General features: G+C 37.9%; 1 protein-coding gene and 1 non-coding gene across 2 annotated transcripts; one reads left to right on the top strand and one right to left on the bottom strand.

The window, feature by feature from the left end:
- The first annotated feature begins 6,712 nt into the window (after positions 1 to 6,712).
- On the top strand, positions 6,713 to 14,710 carry LOC149821724 (adenine phosphoribosyltransferase 3-like). Its single transcript, XM_089980678.1, has 6 exons — positions 6,713 to 7,136; positions 7,243 to 7,353; positions 9,753 to 9,845; positions 11,996 to 12,145; positions 13,352 to 13,410; positions 14,495 to 14,710. The coding sequence occupies exons 1-6, from the start codon at positions 7,028 to 7,030 to the stop codon at positions 14,546 to 14,548; spliced, it is 576 nt and encodes a 191-aa protein (XP_089836804.1). The 5' UTR covers positions 6,713 to 7,027; the 3' UTR covers positions 14,549 to 14,710.
- Positions 14,711 to 18,190: 3,480 nt separating this feature from the next.
- TRNAT-AGU (transfer RNA threonine (anticodon AGU)) lies at positions 18,191 to 18,264 on the bottom strand. Its single transcript has one exon. It is a non-coding gene; the product is annotated as a tRNA-Thr (tRNA).
- Positions 18,265 to 20,337: the final 2,073 nt, after the last annotated feature.

The following is a 20,337-nucleotide window of genomic DNA, read 5'->3' as shown; positions in this document are numbered from 1 at the left end:
TGCAATACATTCAAATAATTCAAATCATTCACATCAAGTATTACAATATATTCAAATAGAGGTTTGTATTACAAGATTTTGCTCACTAGCTTGAGAATTCTTCCTCATCACTTGTTTGACTTTCATATTCTTCTTCTTCTTCATCATCTTCGTCATCTTCTTCTTCTTCTTCTTCTTCTTCATCTTTTTCATTATTTGCCCATCCACTTGGTATATCATTTGGATCACATTCTTCTATGAATGTTTTATAGACCAATGGAGATATGACATGCATATCATACGCAACATTGTGACCATAAGAGAAGTCATAGATATCATCTAATTGATAGTAATCACTCTCTTCAGTTAACTTGTCTTCATGTAACTGATCATACTCAATATATAGTTTGAACTTCACCTTGCAAACTGCCCACCATTCATTTCTATCTGATTTTTTTGTACTCGGATATGAACTATAATAAACTTGTTGAGCTTGCGAGGCTAATATGAATGGTTCATATGTTCCAAACCTTGGTTTATGATTCACTTCCACAATGCCTGAGGCTTTGTCGACTCTTGTTGAAGTTGGATCAAACCAATGAGATTTGAATAAAGTTACCCTATTATTTATGCCTAAGTAAGTCAACTCCATTATTTCCTCTATAACACCGTAGTAATCATGTTAGTTTTCATCGTAGCTGCTACCCTTGACACACACGCTACTATTCATCATTGATTTGTTTATACTGTAATCTTTTATATGGAATCAATAATCATTTACGATGTACCCGTTGTAACATTGCACAACTTTAGTCGGGCCATTTTGTAAATCACATATTCCTTGATCTTTAACATCACCATGGCGGACCTACACACAAACATAAACAATGATTGTGATCACGACCAATTAAGTAACTTAGTGGTAATTACAAGTGCACAATTTATGTGAGCGCCCTTACCAACTGATTCAATCACTCTACAAACTTAGTTTCACGTTCTTTTTGTACTTCTGCATCAGTGAGATGTGAAACTTCTCTTTGCAACTCCAGATCAAATCGTCTGCAAACCACAAATACTTATATTATCGAACCATATATGCATGTATAGAATATAAAAGGATTTAGAATTGTGTTGCGTCTACATATACTTACTCGATGTATGGGTCGATCACTGAGCAATTAAAAAGAATATAGATGTGTGTTGCGTCTTGCCTCGATCTGTCAAGAGTCTTGATCGGCAACTACCAAATGCATGCCCAAGTGGTTGAAATATCGACAGCTTGTCAGCTACAGTTACTTGTTCTCCATCATTGTTACAAGGCAGACATGTGTAACGTGTTAGAATGTGAGTTTCAAAGTACATAGATGAGAAATTTGAAATCTCTTCTAGAATGTATGCCTCATAAATAGAGCCTTCTACTCTTGCTTTATTACAAACCTTTTTTTTTAGGTCAAACATGCATTTGTCAAAAATATACATTTCAAATTTGAAATATCTGTCATTGAAGAGACAAATATAAGAAAACATATACCTTTCAAATGGGTATATCCATCAATATTGCACAGGACCACCAACCCTTAGTTCATATGGCAAATGTATGATCAAATGTTTTATAACATCAAAAAATGTTTGCAAAAAAATCTTTTCTAGCAGACAAACAGTAGTGATGACAGAGTCCTCGAGATTCTTTACATCAGATATTACGACTTCCGATGCACACAATGTTCAAAAAAATCCACTCAACTCAGACAATACCACCCACATAGGTTTGTCTAACATATCATGGAATGCTAGGGGTATCAATCATTGCATAAAGATATGGCAATCATGACTCTTCAACCCATATAATTGTCCATCGTCAATCTTCACAGCCCGAGCAATGTTAGGGACATATCCATCTGGAAATCTCAATTGTCTCAACCATTAACATATTTGCTTTATTTGATCATGTTCAAGCACGTACCTTGCCTTTGGTTTCAGTACTTTGCCATTATATGCTTTGAGTTCCAATTCTGGTCCTTTACATATTACTTTTAAATCCATACGGGTCTTCAGATTATCCTTTGTTTTCTCTTTAACATTCATTACTGTATTGAACACATTATCAAACACATTTTTCTTCACATGCATCACATCTAAATTATGTCATATCAATAAGGTTAACCAATATGGTAGTTCCCCAAAAATAGATTTCTTTGTCCAATTGTGATCATTCCCAAATCCAAGGAAGGGCGTCGAACTACGGGTATCTACTAATACATCTGAAAAGTATCACAATCTTTTTAAAATCTTTATGCCAGACAATCTTGTGGGTGAACCTTTTATTTCAGTTGTGCCTGCTCGAAACACATTTTTTTGTCGTCAGAACGGATGGTTGCTAGGTAGAAATCGACGATGATACTCAAACCAGCAAGGCTTCCTTTCATGCGTCAATCTAAAAGTTTTTGTATCCTCCATGTAGTACGGACATGCCAACCTTCCATGTGTGCTCCAACCAGATAATATACCATATGCAAGAAAGTCACTGATTGTCTATAGAACAACGACCTTCATATTGAAATTTTGTTTTTTGTGGGCATCATACATAGTAACACCGTCATCCCACAATATTTTGAGTTCATCAATCAATGGCCTTAAATATACATCAAGATTTTGACCAGGTGATGTCGGACCAGAGATTAATAGAGACAAGAAAAGATTTGGATTCTTCATACACAAGCTTGGTGGAATGTTATATGGAATTACAAATACTGGCCGACATGAGTATGTAGTTGATCTACCCCCAAATGGATTAAATTCATCTGTACATAGACCGAGTCTAACATTTCGCACTTCCATTTCGAAGTTCTGATGAGTACGATCAAAGTGCTTTCAGGCTTCCGCGTCAACAGGATGCGTGATTTTATCTTCATCATGTCAAACTTTATTTGCATGTTATCTCATGTGTTTAGCTGTCCTTGAAGACATATACAATCGTTGCAATCTAGGAGTGATAGAAAAGTAGCAGAGCAACTCGTATGAAACTTATTTTGATCTCGTGCTATCATTGCCTCTTGTCTTTGGCTTGAACCGAGGATGCCCACATGACGGGCATGATATGTTGTTTTCCTGATCCTTGAAATAAAACATGCAGTGATTTGAACAAGCATCTATCTTTTTATACCCCATACCTAGAGTGTTGACCATAACCTTCGCATGATAGAATTTTTTTGGCAATTTCTCATCTTTGGGCAGCATACTCTTCACAATCATGCATAAACAGTCAAAACATGATTGACTCAAATTATACTCAGACTTCAAATTCATTAGTTGAAGAACTGCAGACAAGATAGTGTGACTCTCGCAACCGTTTCAAAGTGGCTTATCGGCATCTCTAAGTAAATCATAAAATCTACTAGCTGCATCATTTGGTGATTCTTCATCTACTGCAGTTGTTATATCATTAGGACCCATAGCAGAACCCAGTTCTGTTCCTGCAACATCAAATATCAAATTCATATATGAATTATCGTGCACCACATTCACCCGTGCATCAAAATTGTTTCTAAATTCTTCACTATTAAACGTCCAATTCTAATAATCACTCACAAAACCCTTCTTGTATAGGTGATGTCTAACATCATGAGGTTCTACAAATTGATTGTTCTTACAAATCTTACAGGGACACCTAATCTGACCTATAGAATCCATTGTACTAACACTTGCCATTGCAAATTCAATGAAACTTTCAACACCATCCATATATTCATGTGATAACTCATTATCAACTATCCTACGGTACATTCATTCACGATTTGTAGTCATTTTGTCGTATGATGTTACGAATAATATCCTAACCAGTTAAAAGAGAATCATCAGTATGATGAAGAAAATATCAAATTTATCATGCAATATATGATGTCATTCAATCACAAGAATTATGATGCGTGCATTGATAACTTAATATTTTCATGTGCAAACTATTCATAACACAATACATTCATTTGAAGCATGCTTACATTATATAATTTCACATGTAAGTCATAATCAAATTGAAAGTAGTTACATGCAAGCATGGATACAATCACATCAAACATTGCAATACATCGAAAACATTCATATCAAAAAAATGTCAAACATGTACCTGCAATAAACACACTCCAGTATCCCGCTAACTATGATCATGCCTAGCATGAAATCCGTACTCAAAAAATAAGAACACTTCTATTCTCATAAATTAAAATCATGCTTAGCATGATCTCCAAACTCCAATAAAAGCAGTCCTACATATCAACAACTAAGTGAGTGTGTGAACAGTAAAATGTTGCATCCAATAAATTAAATAACATGTGATGCGCTTGCATCACTTACTCACCACGGGTATTTACCAGATTTGCATTGTTTTTGTCACTTACTTACCACGGGTGGTGGGGCACAAGCGGGATCCATTTAAAAATCTTCAAAAGACATTGTATTAAAATGAAGTCACCGTCTGCCGAAAGGAAAAAATTAGAATAAATATCGAAGTCGGACAGGATTCCGGCGAGGTGGAACACCTCCCGGGCATTGACCACCTCTCCGTTCGGCCCGACCGCCTTCGGTCGGCCAGTCAGTAGGCCAGCGATGTACGGAGGCGACCCCCTGCCCGAATAAAAAAATGAGGCAGGGGGCGCGACCCCCTGCAGGAAAAAAAATGAGCAAGGGGTCGCCCCCCCCCCCCCCCTGCCGAAAAAAAAGTGGCAGGGGGGCGACCCCCTGCCCGAATCAAACAACGAGGCAGGGAGTCGCCCCTTGCCGAAAACACAAAACGTGGCAGGGGGCGACCCCTTGCCGGAAAACACAAAATGCGGCAGGGGTCCCCCCCCCCTGTCGCGTAATGTAAATGAGGCAGGGGGGCCGACCTCCTGCCAGAAAAAATAAAAGGGGCATGCTCCCATTTTATCGAAAAAAACCTAAAATTTGATTTACCTGGGAGTCGCCGGGCGGGGGGGGGGGGGCGACGTGCCGGGCGGCGGACCAGGGAGCGACGGGCGGCAGGCAGCGGGCGGTGGAGGATTGCGTCAGGCGACGGAGGATTGCGCCGGGCGGGCAGGAGAGACGAAACAGGAAAGAGAAAAAAAGGCTCTGATTAGGGATTTACGTGAAAATTAGCGATGGACTAATTCTGTCGCAACGCCATTGTAAATTTAGATGACCAGTTTGCGACAGAATAGTGTCGTCGCTATGTAGCGATGAAAAAACATATGTCGCCAAATCCGTCGCTAACCGTCAGGTGTGTTGCGATAAAAACCTGACGTCGCTAACTAACGACGGAGGTAACGACAAAAGGGTTCTGTTGCTAGTTCCGTAAATATTATAAATCTTAGCGACGGATTCGTTTCTCTCGGTAATACGCCGCAAGTTGACGATGAAAAAAATCCATCGCAAATATCCGTCGCTAATTGACAATTTTCTTGTAATGCATGACCCAACCTAGTCACCAAGTTGACGTGGCTGAGTGACGAGTCACTCAAGAATGTGTCGAGTGATGAGTCACCGGGTTTTAAAACGTTGCTCCTCAGGATCTTTCATGAAAAAAGTAAACTAAAACATAAAACTATTGAGAAGCTACCAAAATTTCTCCTTTTTTTTTTCTTTTTGTGCCAGTGTAAGTGAGTGCTGCTGGCTCGAACCACCCAAGTTTATTTTTACAACGTTTAGGCCCTGTTTGGAAACTAGTAGCTGAGATGGGAAGTGTGGCATCTGTCAATTCCACGCTTTAGTGTAAATACAATGTCAGTTTCGAAACAGCTAGCATGTAGTAGTTTGACCAACTTTTTGTCAAATGCATTAACTCCTATCCCAGTTCCTAGATTCCAAACAGGTCCTTAATACCAAAAGGCGTGAATTCATCGCGTCAAAATGCCAATGGGTTGGTTCCTCTGACAAGTGTGGGCCCTGGGGTTTAAAAAGCCCCGTTCCTCCGTGTAGTTCGTAGGTATAAAAGCCGTAATTCGTACGGTTGTTTTTTTTTCTTTTTTGTATTTTTCTCCTAACCTTATTCAATATGTTTATTCCATATACGTTGTTTAAAATCTCGAGGTGGATATCCTGTCGACGAATCCTTCACACTTTGCGTACTCTGCCCCCTTCTTAATCCACAAAACCAAGTGCGGGGCGAGGCACCCAGACCGCACCCACCCACAACCAAGGTCGGGAATGCTGGGAGGGGGTAAAGACGTCATTTTCGGGAAAAGCTCGTGCCATTTTTCGTCCCCGAATCCGCAACGTATCTCTCGTGCCATCCGTCCGATGGTCCCCATGTATCGCGCCCAGAGATACGCTCAGCGTGCAGCCCCGAACGGAGAGATTGATGACCTGGCAATATGACAGCTGGTGCGTTTCGAGTGGCTAGGCATTACCACGTCGGCGGTCCCAACCAATCTTAACGGCCCACCCAAAAGCTGACACGTTTGACCTCAGCCCCTCTCGGTGTCCCCACCAAACTGGTGGCGACTGGCGAAGCAACCAAATGTTGTGGGTCCCATGTAACATACGTTTCCGGTGGGGCCCATGGACTGTATCTGGGCAAGTGGGACGTTAAATTATCCTTTCCCAACGCTCTCTTCTTCTTATTTTTTTTCTCTTTTATATGTTTTCGAAAATGTGTAATTATTAAAAAGGTGGTAGCATTCATTGCTTAGCTAAATAAAATTTTCTATTTATTTTTGTTTCTAAAATAAAAATATCTGTTTTCCCCGGGGAGCGCGTTTCAGAGTTTGGGGGGGGGGGAAGGAAAAGAGATCGCAACTTACGAAGGAATTTTTCTTTTGTTGGGTTTTGGGGTAATCCCTTTCTGGCTATCGTTCTCGTGTTTAACCAAGGGCGCTCGATCCTTTTACTTCTCGAGACGATTCGCTCTCTGACTTTGTTCCGAGAGCGCTCTCTCTCTCTCTCTCTCTCTCTCTCTCTGTATATATATATATATATATATATATATATATATATTGTCTGCAGTCGAGTTGGTGCAGCTACAGAGGGACCTGCTCTGAGCTTTGAGGGAAGCTCTTTCTCTGGTGCTGTATCGAAGATGACGGAGAGCCAGCAGGAGAAGAAGGAGGAGGATAAGGAGGAGGAGGACCCCAGGATCCACGCCATTGCATCCGCCATCCGCGTCGTCCCCAATTTTCCCAAGCCCGGTTTCTACTTTGCTCTCTCTTTGTCTCTCTGTGAACCTCCTAGACTGCATGAGTTTCTTATGTGATGGTGCCTCGTGTGTGCTTTGGTTGTGGATGGTGATGATAGGCATAATGTTCCAAGACATAACGACTCTGCTTCTGGAACCAAAGGCCTTCAAGGACACCATCGATCTCTTCGTCGCGAGATACAAGCATAAGAACATCTCTGTCGTCGCCGGTATGTATGACCAATCTCTCTCTCTCTCTCTCTCTATATATATATATATATATTTATTTATTTATTTATTTATTCCTGTGTGTGTGAGAGAGTTTTGGAGGTGTTGCTCTTCGCGTTGTGCATGGACGCCTAGGATTCTGATTCCTTCAACGGGATTATTTCTCTGGTGTCATAACTAGCAGAGCTTTTTCTTGGACGGTTTTTACTTTTTTTTTTCGGTTTCTTTTTGTCTAATCTTTTTTATGCCGAGTTTTGTGAAAGGGGAACCGGGCGGGATATAGACCCGACTCGGTGATCGAAGGTTGGTCTGAAATCGAATCCTCGTCCGCACGAGTCTGCGAAGTTTTCTGTAGGAAGTCAGGCTTCTCTTTGGATTGTGCAAACCTGGTTCGATTCGCTCCACTTGGGCTCTCTTCTGCGAGATGCTGCATTTGTAGTAGTGCCCACGTTCTAAAAATACTAAAACACAATTTCTAGGAACACTTTCAGGCATGTCTGTGACTGTAACCCCTTCAATCCTTCATGTATATGTGTGCCCGTCTGTGCGTGTGTATGCGATTGTGATTCTTTTATTTATTTATTATTTGTTATTTTTGTTTTGTGTTCTATTTTTATTATAGGAGCGGAATATAATTTGTAAAACTCTCGCGCATGTGCTGCTACAAAAGAAAAGAATTACAAAATATGCTGCCCTTTCAATTCCCTGTATTTTCATGGTACTAATTTTGCCTGGAATGTTGGTTTCTTGTGCTGCCTCCTTGGCATGTCGAAATCTCTATTCGTGTCTGGGGTTTATGTAATATACTTGAATGTTGTTAGTAAGATTTTAAAATTTGTGTTTGCAGATTTTTCCTTCGGATGTGGTTTGTCTTTCTTAGGCATTCTTTTAATCGTTTTTTGTTCCATATGGCAACATTTTGTTAACACATGAATATCAGATTAAAAGTATTTTTTCATTAAAAAAGATCTGGATCGAAAAAGATGCAACAGAAAATGAGTTAAGACTGCTTCTTGTTCTGTGAAGCAGTTATCCAGCTCCACATTTTTCTGGCCACGCTGAAATCCAACCTTTCTTTCCGCATCTCCTTTACCAGAACTACACGGCCGGGTTCACTATGCAAGTCTTGTTTCAACCAACATCTCTTTCGGTTTTTCTCTCTTTTTAATAAAGTGTTGTTTTAAGCATGGTTGGCCTGCCCCGTGACTCGGGCAAAAGTCGTTTGGGGTCTAATTCGTGACTCGGTGTGACTGGGCGAGTCAACTCCGATGACTCGTTTTTTTTTAATATATTTTAAAAAATCATTAAAAATTAAAATAATATTTAAATTTCTAAAAAAAATAAAAGAATACAAGAAAATGTAAAAGGAATATAGTTGACAGGATTAAAGTGTGGATCTATTCATGGTCCATGAATCCCATTGAAGCTTAAATGAGTTTTTTGGTTGAATCAATCTACATCTTCTGGTGTAGTCCAGATGTTACTGCTACTTGATGTACAAAGAAGGCATAGTGAATTACAGATCAGAGAGAGAGAGAGAGAGAGATCCTGCAAACCTGAACTTTGAGTGGGGACGTGAGACAGAGACAGAGAGAGTCCTCTCAAAAGGTGCAAATAGGAGACTAGAGAACAGAGAGAAGATGAGATTGGAGCACAGAAGGCAAGAGGTTGAATTTTTTGGGAAACCAACGAAAGGATCAGCTTATGAGAATTTCATCCCACGCACACTACAGGTTTCCTTCTGAAAAAAAAAAAACTTCTAAAATCACTGTTTTGGAAAATTGATCATGAACCGGACAGAACCGGTCAACTTGTCAACTCGGACGAGCTGTCTGGTTCCCACCGAGTGGTAGCCGGTTCTGGCTCAAACCGAGCAGAACCCATATCGTCACTCGGTGGGCGAGCCGGCCGGTTCAGACCGGCGAGTCTGCCAGCCATGGTTTTAGGCGCTTACTCTAAATACTTATAAATATAAGAGTTTTAAAATGCTAAGGCGTAGGAACCATGAGATTTGGATCCAAGATTTATTGTGGTTCGAACCTAGGATCAGGTGAAATTGGACCTATACAAACCTTTTATGTAAAATGTTTATTGTAATATATTTTTGTTGTTATAAAAAAACAAATGTCTTTTTCTTCCCAAAGATTTGTTGAACAATACAATCTTCAGAAAAGTTTTGCTATGCTATGTTGTTTCTGTCTGGAGGTTTTCATGTTCTTGTTTGTGCTTTTCTGAAGCACTGCAATAGATTATTTGTTGTGGAAACTTTTGGTAATTGCTCCTATAATCTCACATTGAATCATGCTGAGTTTGGTGCTCTAATCATCATATCTTAGGTAATTGCTCTACTTGGTAGAGGAACTGAGATGTGGTTGTTTAAATACTTATTTGTCTTGTGTAGGTATTGAGGCTAGAGGATTTATATTTGGACCTTCTATTGCTTTGGAAATAGGTGCAAAATTTGTGCCTCTGAGAAAACCAAGGAAGTTGCCTGGTAAGTTTTCATTTTGTTCTATTTCCATAAGTTTTTATTTTATGGTAATTCTTCTGTTTTTTTTGCTTGATTTTTTTTTTGTTGAATCTAGTGTGCTTTAGTTGAGTGAGTGTGTGCGCCAACATGTGAAATTTCCAGTTGAATTGGAACCACTGCTTGTCTTTTGACTGCCTTTGAGAATTAGTAATCTGATGTTACCTTTTGTTTGAAGTGATTTTTTTTTTGTTATGTATCCTTATTGTCAATCATAATGCTTAATAGAAAGTTCCTTTAATAATTTGCTTGTCATATGAATCATTTATACTATAGTTTCCCAATTTAATTTTAATTCAAAATTGTCTCCTTTTTCTATGTACTTTTTGCAGCACTGTGGTTTCTGCAATTGTGTATGTTTTAGTTGCAAGCTTATCCTGAATTTGTTTATTAGTTGTAAGGCTTGTTCTGATGTTCTTTTGGTGGGTTTTGGTGAGTATAGGAGTCAAGGTATTGGAGAATAGATGATAGGAAAGTATGTTGTCAAAGTAAGGAATTGCCAACTTCCTCCTTTTGCCCTATGGTTCTGCTTTTCTTCTTCTTTTCAAGCTTACAAAGGAAATATCCCTTGAGGTGACTTGCCTGTAACTTTTGGCCATTCTCAACCTATGGAAAGTGAATGTTTAAATGGTTTAAAAGGAGGCATATTTGAAACTTGTGGCAATTTACATTACACAAATATTCTTTGTTATTTTAGGACACTTTGAAATATGCTTGTGGTTGTGGTGTTGATGGCAATGAGAATGTCAATAATAGAAAGGTACAAAAATGAAAAACAAACATGGCAATAATATAGTAATGATGATTGTAATAATAATAATAAAATTGATCATTACTGATGTTGTAAGTAGCATAACATATCGTATCTATGAGGTTTTCTGATATGATACACAAGGTGTGTATCTTACGATATGCCCCTGTATTTTACGATACACTCTGATATAAGATAATCTATAAATGCAGTTTAAGTGCGCTTATTTCAAATTTTTTTTTTCGAAAACATATAAGGTCCTTTGGGGCTAGTTCATATTCATCCCTAAAGAGATTAAGAGTGGTTTTTTTTTAGAATAAGAGATTAAGAGTTATTTAGAGAGATTTTCTGCAGAAAAAGGAAGATAATGATGATGATGATACTCATGATTGACGTTATCTAATTCATTTTTATTTAAATTTTGAAAAATCTAGTTATGTAAAATTTGTTGAAAACACTTGATTTTTTTTATGTAAACACACATTATTATGAATCTTGTGATTTATTAGTTTAGATTTATTATTTAATATGCATATTATTTCATAGTTTGCATTATTCTTGTGAGATATGCATGCCATTTATAGCATATTATCTTGATTATTGCATGTTCAATGACTTATGCATGCCATTCACAACACATAATTGTTTTGATATGTGATATTATAGTTTTATCTTATGTAATTCATTATTGTTGCTTGCGTTATAATTTTTCCTGATTTTTTTTAGATTTTTAAATTTTTATTTAAAACATGATTTTTTATGATACGATACATTACTTATCTTATTTCGAGCCCGGATGGTATGGGTTACGATACATTTTTACAACCTTGATCCTTACAGTTCTGTTTCTACTCATGGCATGCTACTATGAACGACATAAATCTCCAGTCATATCATGAGGGTGATGAAGGAAACCTGTTCTGATATGCCAACCACTCTTGCATTTAGTTGGCTTTAACTTATTTCATTGATATGCTGCTTAAGTCATTTCCCAGTAGTCTGATAATTAAATGGTAAAATGACTAAAGTTGTTGTGATGGTTTCTTTTCTTTTTCCCCTGTTTATAGAAATGATATAGAAGTTTATGGCTTCTGATTTAGTTTTATATTAGTACCCTTTCTTGATCTAATTTTTCCTTTTGGAAACACGCGTGATGCTTTTCTAATTAGATGATTTATTCTCTGAGACTTGAACGGATTGTTCCCCATCCACCTAGCTATCTTAATGTATCGATTGCGAGTGTTTTTCTATGATTTGGCTGGTAAATTTATTATGAACAAATTAAGCCATTTTTGTTTTCATGGATATTTTTCTTTGGATGCCTCAGATGTGTGTCTGAATTCCTTTTTCTCTTTTGGATTTTCAGGGAAAGTTATTTCTGAAGAGTATGTCTTAGAATATGGGACAGATTGTCTTGAAATGCATGTCGGAGCAGTTGAACCTGGTGACAGTGCCTTGGTTGTTGATGATTTAATTGCTACTGGAGGCACACTGTGTGCAGCTATAAAGCTGCTTGGTTAGTTATGACTTTCTTTTACGTTTTAACCAACATGAAAATAAAGAGAGATGTTTGAATGGTTTCATTCTAAAGCTTTTTATGTTTTTATCCAAGTAGTATTTGATTAATATTTTTGTTTCTGGCCTGCATGCTGATGTAGTTTGTTGTGAGACTAGGGATGGATTCTGTTGCTAGAACTGTTAACTGGATTTGTTGCACTTATGAAGCAACTTAGTTTTACAAGTTTTGATCTAATGTACTATTCATGCCTTTCTGTTCATATTTGCATTGTCACTATAAATATCCCTCCCTTTTTTGTGTTGGATTCCTATTTTCCTTACAAAAGGTAATTTATGTTGAATATCTTAATTGTTTACCATCTGTGAACTGCATTAAGTGTTGTAATTTTCAAAGGCAGATGAGTTTGCCTACCATAAGAAGGTTGTGGTTTGTAAATAATGAATCCAATGTGTTGGTTACTAGTGTTTCTTGCTATTAATGCTATGCATCAGGTGGTTCTTGTCATGGGTATTCAGTTATAACATTCATAATTCATCATTCTCATAACCAAATACATTTATGGTTTAGTCTAGAATCTAATCTACCATGGCGCTGTTTGTTGTTTCTCCTTGGTACTTGTTATATCGGATGTGTTGATTTCGTTTGTCACACTAATTCAATCAAGCTATTGGTGCAAAATGTGTTTTTCTTGGTTGTTCTTTAGTAGAACTTTGAACAATATGGTTTTACTATGTCCATGATCATCTGTAACTGTTTACTGTATTTGATATATGCTTGTGATGTATGTTTTATTCTCATCTGGCACCTCATTCAAGAAACAAAGTCTGGTAGTTTTTTTTATTCTGCTCTACATGATGTCAATCTCAGAGTGCACTATTTTTATATTTACACAGAGAAACCACCTTCAAGATCAGAGACCTAGCCGTGCTGGCTCTGCCTGCCGTACTTACGGTCGCTGTCCTGGCAGTGTAAAACTCCGTGGGCTTACCCCTTGCCCCCAGGGAAGTCCCCACACTTTGCCTTGCACAAGGGGTGACACCCAGGAGATTTGAACCTAGATCACCTGCCTAGCAGCCTAGGTTCCATCCCACTATGCCAAACTCCTTTGGGACAATCTCAGATTGCACTTGCATTTTGTGTTTTCATTTTTACTTCATTTTGACCTCAAAATAATCATATTGTTTGGAACTGTTCGTGTTGCAGAGCGAGTTGGGGCTCAAGTGTTTGAATGTGCTTGTGTAATTGAGTTGCCTGAATTGAAGGTATGTGTTTTATTCTTAATAGTTTCTGAAAATCTTTCTTGACATTTTTACTTTTTATATATTGGTCCTGTAACACACACACAAACACACCTATATATATATATATATATATATATATATATATATATATATATATATATATATATATATATAGAGAGAGAGAGAGAGAGAGAGAGAGAGAGAGGTAGTAGCTGTTATCCACTTTTCTAGCTAACCGAACTTTTGAAGGGTTTTTTCTATGGTTTCCTTAAATTTGACCAAACATGTGTTCTACATGCTTGATTTTATAGGAATTGACTCTTGGATCATCTGATTCCAATACACAAGTAGGTTTTTATAAGGTTTAAAATTTGACGGTCTAAGATTTTTATAAATATTCAAGGCTTAAAAAATCATGTTTTTTTTAATCTAAAAACATGATTCAAGTGTCGTTCCCTAATAAATTGGCCATGTCAATCACATTTGTACTGTCAGATTTAAGGAAAACATAAAAAAAAAACCTTCAAAAACACAGTTAGCTGGATGGTTATTTCTGTGTTTTTGAGATTCTAGCTGGAAAGTTCTTTACTCATTGAATAAAAAAATTTCATTGCAAATCATGATTCAAAGACATAAATCTTGTCAGCATTCCTTATGGTGTCGCTTTGGTAAATGCCGATTTTCATTGTCTATATGATATCCGATTGTCTATTGATCTTTCATTTCTGGTGTTGTGATCACAAGGTATAGTCCTAAGCAAACTTTAGGACTATTTAGTTAAGCAAACTAACTTTCCCAAGCAATTGAATTTGGTATAGTCCTTTGTAAAGGAGTTTAGGAAGCACACTTTTTGTTTGGCTCCAGTCCTGAGGAAACTGAAAGATTACTCTGGAACAGTCAAGATGTTTATGATTGTTGAGGTGAATGATTGATATGCTGTGGTGATTTCTTCTGAAGAAAATGCTTCCTTCTTGAAGTTCCATTTGGGTTATGTTTTATCTGAAACTGTGTTAGTTATAAAAATGCTTGGTTGTTGTTCTTAATTGCATACTATAGATACAATGATTTTAGTGGATTGATAACTCTATATGCTGTAATTCCTCAGGGGCGTGAGAGATTGAACGGGAAGTCACTATACGTACTTGTCGAGTCACGTTGATTTAAGAGAGAGGTGGCCATATTCATTTTTCATCTGAAGAGCTGTGATCTACTCCGAGTAGCATTTTTGCTTTGTTTTATTTCCCTTTCTCAGACATTTGCTTCTTTTTTCTGCAACTTGCAAACGCAAATCTTTAATTTGAAATTGTGTTGCATTAAGCAAGTTGTGATTATTAACCTGTCTCCTCGGTATTCCATGATCCATTTGCACCCCGTTGGTGTTATCTGCAAGAGGTTTTTAAGACATTGAGTGGATGTTGTCATTATGGTCACAGATACCATTTTAGTTGTCATTAAAAACTGCACTTGTTAGAAGAAATGGGATGTCTTTAATTTTAAAAATGCAAAGAAACAGACATCCCCAATTATATCAAATGTAGGTTGTTTTATTTTACGCTGAGTAATTTCCAAAAAAACACGAAACTTATCAGTTTTTTCACAAAAAACTGAATGTTTGCCTTATCACTCAACCATCCACTTTATGCACTTTTTTTTATATTTACTCGGAGAAACCACCCCTAGGATCAGAGACCTAGCCTTGTTGACTCTGCCTAAGTACATAAAACTCTGTGGGCTTACCCCTTGCTCCGAGAAAGTCGCCACACTTCAACTTGTTTAAGGGGTGACGCCCATTTAATTTGAACCTAGACTGGCAGCCTAGAGGCCTAGGCCCCATCCCACTACCCCAAACCCCCTTTGGCTCATCCACTTTATGCACTTGGACTTAGAGATTAATCTCTCTCTCTCTCTCTTGTGCTTGATTTTCCTTTTCTATTTTGTACTTTAAAGTTCCAAAGAGGATTAACTGCTACCAGAACGTATAACGTAGACCAAGATCTGTGTCAGTTGTTGAGATTATATAGATTTTATTTAGTTTCTACATGTAACGTAACATATATACAGATGACTTTAAAATATTAAGTGATTTTCCTGAAACTACAGTATCAATTTGATTTTACTGCTTAAAAAGTTAATGGTTCTTAAGAAAATCCGAGTTCCAATCATGATGTTGTTGATATGAGCTAGAGGCAATGATTTGATAAGGTGCAATTTGATGGTCGTCTTTCCCACTAGAAGCCTTTTTTCATCATATTGTTTTCCCACTCAGCAAAGGCAATACTCACCGGGTTGCCTGAGTGGCGGCTGGCCTGGTAAGAAGGTACTGACCCCTTCATCTCAAGTTCAACTCCCACAGGGTGTGAAGGTGCTTTTACCTGGTGGGCTTTGTAAGGGCTTGGGTGTCGGTAACCTCACCCGGAGTTTACCTCACATGGAGGTAGGCTCATTATGTGACCCCGGTTCTTGGCGAGGGTTGTGGTTTGTTCGTGATTTTGTAAAATTTAAATTTGGTAGACTAGCTTGGAACCCTGTAGGCTATGTTTGATGCTGTTTGGTCAGTTGGTGATGAAATAACCCACAATTATCATTTTCTGTACTGTGGTTTCTTTTCTTCTTTCCCATGTAAACATGATATAAATTGGATAGGTTTTTTTCTATTGAAAACACATTTGTTTTGAGATGCATTCTGAATTTCTTGCTGGTGATTTCACCTGGATGTTGCAAATTTAAGGGATGGATCTATAGATTGAGAATTTGATGGATACTGCTCTAATTAGCACGTGGCCCAAACTCCAAAATGTTGTTTCCTTCGAGTGAACGTGGGGAGGTGACTATACAATACATAGATCCCCTGTTTAGGGACACACTACAACTTTGATATTTACAGTCAAAACTGTCACTAAAACCCACAAAAGCAGTTTCTAACTACAGTCGCTACAGATTTCATCACAAACATCTAGCAATGGTAACTATCATTATTGTATGGTTTTTTTGCTATTAGTTGTCACCTTTGGCGACAGCTTTAGCTGCCACAAGATCCCTTTATTCAATAGTGTCGACTTAGACTGTCACTATAGGTGTTTCAGTTGAAAAAAAAGAGAAAAAATCATTAGTGACAGCTTAAGCTGTCACTAATAGACATGCTAACAAATATATAAAATAATATTGTGGCACTCATAACACAAAGAAGCTGGTACACATACACATGGCCCTCTTCACACCCTTTTTTTCTGGCCATTACTTGATCCACAGAGTTGTGCCAATATACACAAATATATAGTAGTGAATCCAATGCTTATTCCATCATTTCCATCATAAGACATTCAACAATAGACTTAACATAGATTAATGCACCAGTGAATGAGGATCAAATGTTTGAGCAAATTAACTATAAAATCTGTGCAAAGAAAAAAAAACATATACACTTATATTTGTGACAAAATCTAAATTTCAAAATGGCAAAAGACCCAAGTCAGGTTGCCTTATGCTCGTATTCTCATTTTCAGTCTCTATGGATGACTTTCACAAACTGTCCTTGCTAAAATATACATTGAAATCTTTGAGAGCATCTCTGACATCCCTTGTAAGTCTCAGTAGACTGCAAAAACAAGATAGACCAAATAAAAAAAACTACAAATTAGAATCAAACAAAGATAACACGATAATCTGTCACACAAAAAAAAGAGAACTGATTTAACTTGACCAGTCAAGAGATAAGAAATACAAATAACTCAATCAACTTAAAATAAGAACAATAACATGCACATATGATACAGTAATCCACATATTATTCAATTACTAACTCTCAGACTAAGAAACATTTCATGATATACATATAATCACTAAGTTTTCTTGTTGATTGGTCATAATCTAAAGCTATCAAACCTTTTGGTAGTAATAGCTCAGAAAAAAAAGGAAAAATGAGGATGTTGGAGGTATCCCTCATGAGTGTCACTTTACTAACCCACATTTCCTTTATCTGCCTCCCTCAATTAAACTTAATGAAACCACATTTTCTTTTTTTATTTGTCTCATGGTGAGAAAAGGAGGGAAACGGATGCGAGCTTAGTAATTTCCAATGAAAATTGCATGAAACAATCAGGCCGTAAGTGGTTGGTTGTTCTGGCCAACACCTAAGAAAATAATCTTGATTATGTCAAAAAGCCCTTACAGTATAGAATATGTAATTTAGTACTATAAGTTTTAAAGTTGTCACATTCCTCCTTGGAAGGACTAAAACTATAATTATGACATTTATATGAGATGTGAAAAGGAATGTTCAAAGCAAGAATCATAAATATATAATGAGAAACTTAGGGGGGAAATAAGAAGCACCAGGGAACTAATTGTTAATCTATGATAAGCTAAATTTATGTCTAAAATGTTGTCCACTATTGGAGTATCTCCAATGTTTATCCACTGAATATAAGCTTGTTGTGTAGCATGATGAGATGAGATTCAACCTTCAAACCGGCAATTTTTGCAAGCCAAATGAAAAATATATATACGATATTGCTAAACAAGTATAAGACAATAACGGTTGAGAAAGATGCCACCTTTACCCAAAAATGAAAAAGAGAAAAGAAAACAAGTATGACAAAAATACAATCATAAATCAAAATAAAACTAATACAACCAAAAGCAAACATCCAATAACAGTAGATCAAACAAAACTACTTGCACTTATACACAACAAAATAAACATGGATGACCCTGATTTATGATTGTACTTTTCACTGAATCCATTTAAGCAAATAACCAATTAGGTTAGTATATATAGTCTACACAAATTTATCAAAAAAGTTGCTTTCATTGAAATTCAAACTCAAGTCCTCCTGCTTACTAAACAGGTGCTCTAAACAACTGAGCTATGAAAGCATATGCATGCAATGTAATAAACTTGAGGAAAGTTTAAGATGATAAACTTTTTTCTAGCCATTAGAGAGAACACTAGTTGAGTGAGAAGCATAAGATGCATTAACTGTGAAAATGTCTATAGAGAAAATATGTGCAAAAAAACACAATATTCTTGATATGAGAAGTGTGCACAAAGGCACAAGGAGAACACTCACAAGTGCACAAAGGCTCGGATACACATGCACATATTGAATGAAAAGACCAATATACTTGACCCACATTTTTGCAAATCCAGTGTAGGGGGTTAGATCACATCTCAATCCATAACTCTATCATGTGTTACCAATGGGAGCTTCCCTTGTTTGGAAGGAGTTATTAGTGCACGTAACCATGTGTTAGGATGTTGCAAGTTCAAAATCCAATGGTATGTTGTGTAACTGGTAAGGGTCTGCCTAACCCCAGCTTGCCTTTCAAAAAAATACTCTCATGTGTTCAGAGTTAAGTGATATATCTAATTTGGATTTAGCCTTTATTGAATCTGGACTAATTAAATTGGAAATTCACATTCAGATTTCAGATTCAAATGGAAAAAGGATAGTACTGGATTTGGATCTGGTTAGCACAAGATAGCTAACAAGATACGTTTTTTGTGTATATTTGGATTGGATGTGAAACCTCAAATTGAATCTGAACCGTATTATTAATATGATGCATCTCTCTACCAGATTTGGATTCACATACACACATTTGCTACAAACATTAGTACATTACTATGCATTTGTGTACACCCCAATATACATTCCTGTCTGCACTCCTACCCTTGTTTACGAGCCCATCAGTTAAAGGCACCCACGCATTTGATAGGAGTCGAACCCTAGACAAAGGGGTCAGCACCTTCACCCCAAACCCGCCGCCACTGGGGGGACCTGGACCGGTGAGATGCCCTCTGCATTTTGTGCCCTACTCGGGCTATGCCAGGTTGGCACTTGACAAAATCTGCAGCCACGCCCTTGGTTGTGCTCAGGCCCAGAAGTTGGCGCTTGAGGCTGATTTATCCGGTGCGTAAGGTGATGCAATTGATACTGGCCTGCATAATATGACCAGACCACTTAGTGATACGGATGGCAGTGGACTGGGGTGGGGGCGGGGGAAAAGGTCTCCACCCCCACCCCGTCTCAAAATCTGGACCTCCATCCCCGCACGGGTTTGAATTTTAACCTCCATCCCCGATTCATGTCTTCCATTCTCGGTCCAAATGGGGTGAGGCGGGGCAGGGCCCCGTTTTCTCTCAGTCTATTGCCATCCCTAAAGAAGGATTGCGGGGTGGGGCGGGGGAAAGCGTAAGTCCATCCACACCTCTATTCCTGCATGGGTTTTGATTTTAACCTCCATCCCCATTTCATGTCCCCCATCCCCGGTCCAAACAAGTTAGGTGGGGCGGGGCCGTTTTCCCAAGTCCACTGCCATCCCTACTTAGTGACACAAGTCAACCGGCATGATGCTATATGCATATATCATTCTTTTTATCAATGCCCTTAAGTTGCAAGCTGACATACTCACAGTTGAAAGGTATGATTATACACTTTATGTGGTCCAGAATGGATGCACGCAGGAGGGTTAGAGCATAGCAAAAATTAGAACATGATTGTGCACTATCATCTGTGGTTCTTAATCGATGTAGGAGGGTTAGATTAAGTCTGGCTGGTTCCCCATGAGGTCACTTTAAGATAAGCAAATCCTATCTTTAGGTTATTTGTTATTATTGTATGCGTCCACTACGAGATAACCTATAAGTATCCAAAGACCACCGATGGTGCACAAATGAATGTATCCTAATAATGGAATGGAGTGAAACAGCCTCCCTTTTTTTTGAATTTATAACTCAAAGAAACCGCACCCGGCCAAGACTTGTCGTGCTGGCTCAGCCTGCCATACTTATGATCGTCGTGCCAACAGCATAAAACTTCGAGGTTAGGACCCCTACTCTCAAGGACTATGCTACTCATCGACGCAGAGAGGCAACACCCATGACAATCGAACTAATCTTGCTACTCTTCGTGAATATAAAAGGTAAATTTGAACTTGGTAATCAAA

This window comes from Nuphar pumila, chromosome 11, assembly GCF_984573655.1.
Source record: "Nuphar pumila chromosome 11, dmNupPumi1.hap1.1, whole genome shotgun sequence".
NCBI lineage: Eukaryota > Viridiplantae > Streptophyta > Magnoliopsida > Nymphaeales > Nymphaeaceae > Nuphar > Nuphar pumila.
The sequence above is the reverse complement of the archived record's forward strand: the minus strand, read 5'-3'. Positions and strand labels throughout refer to the sequence as shown.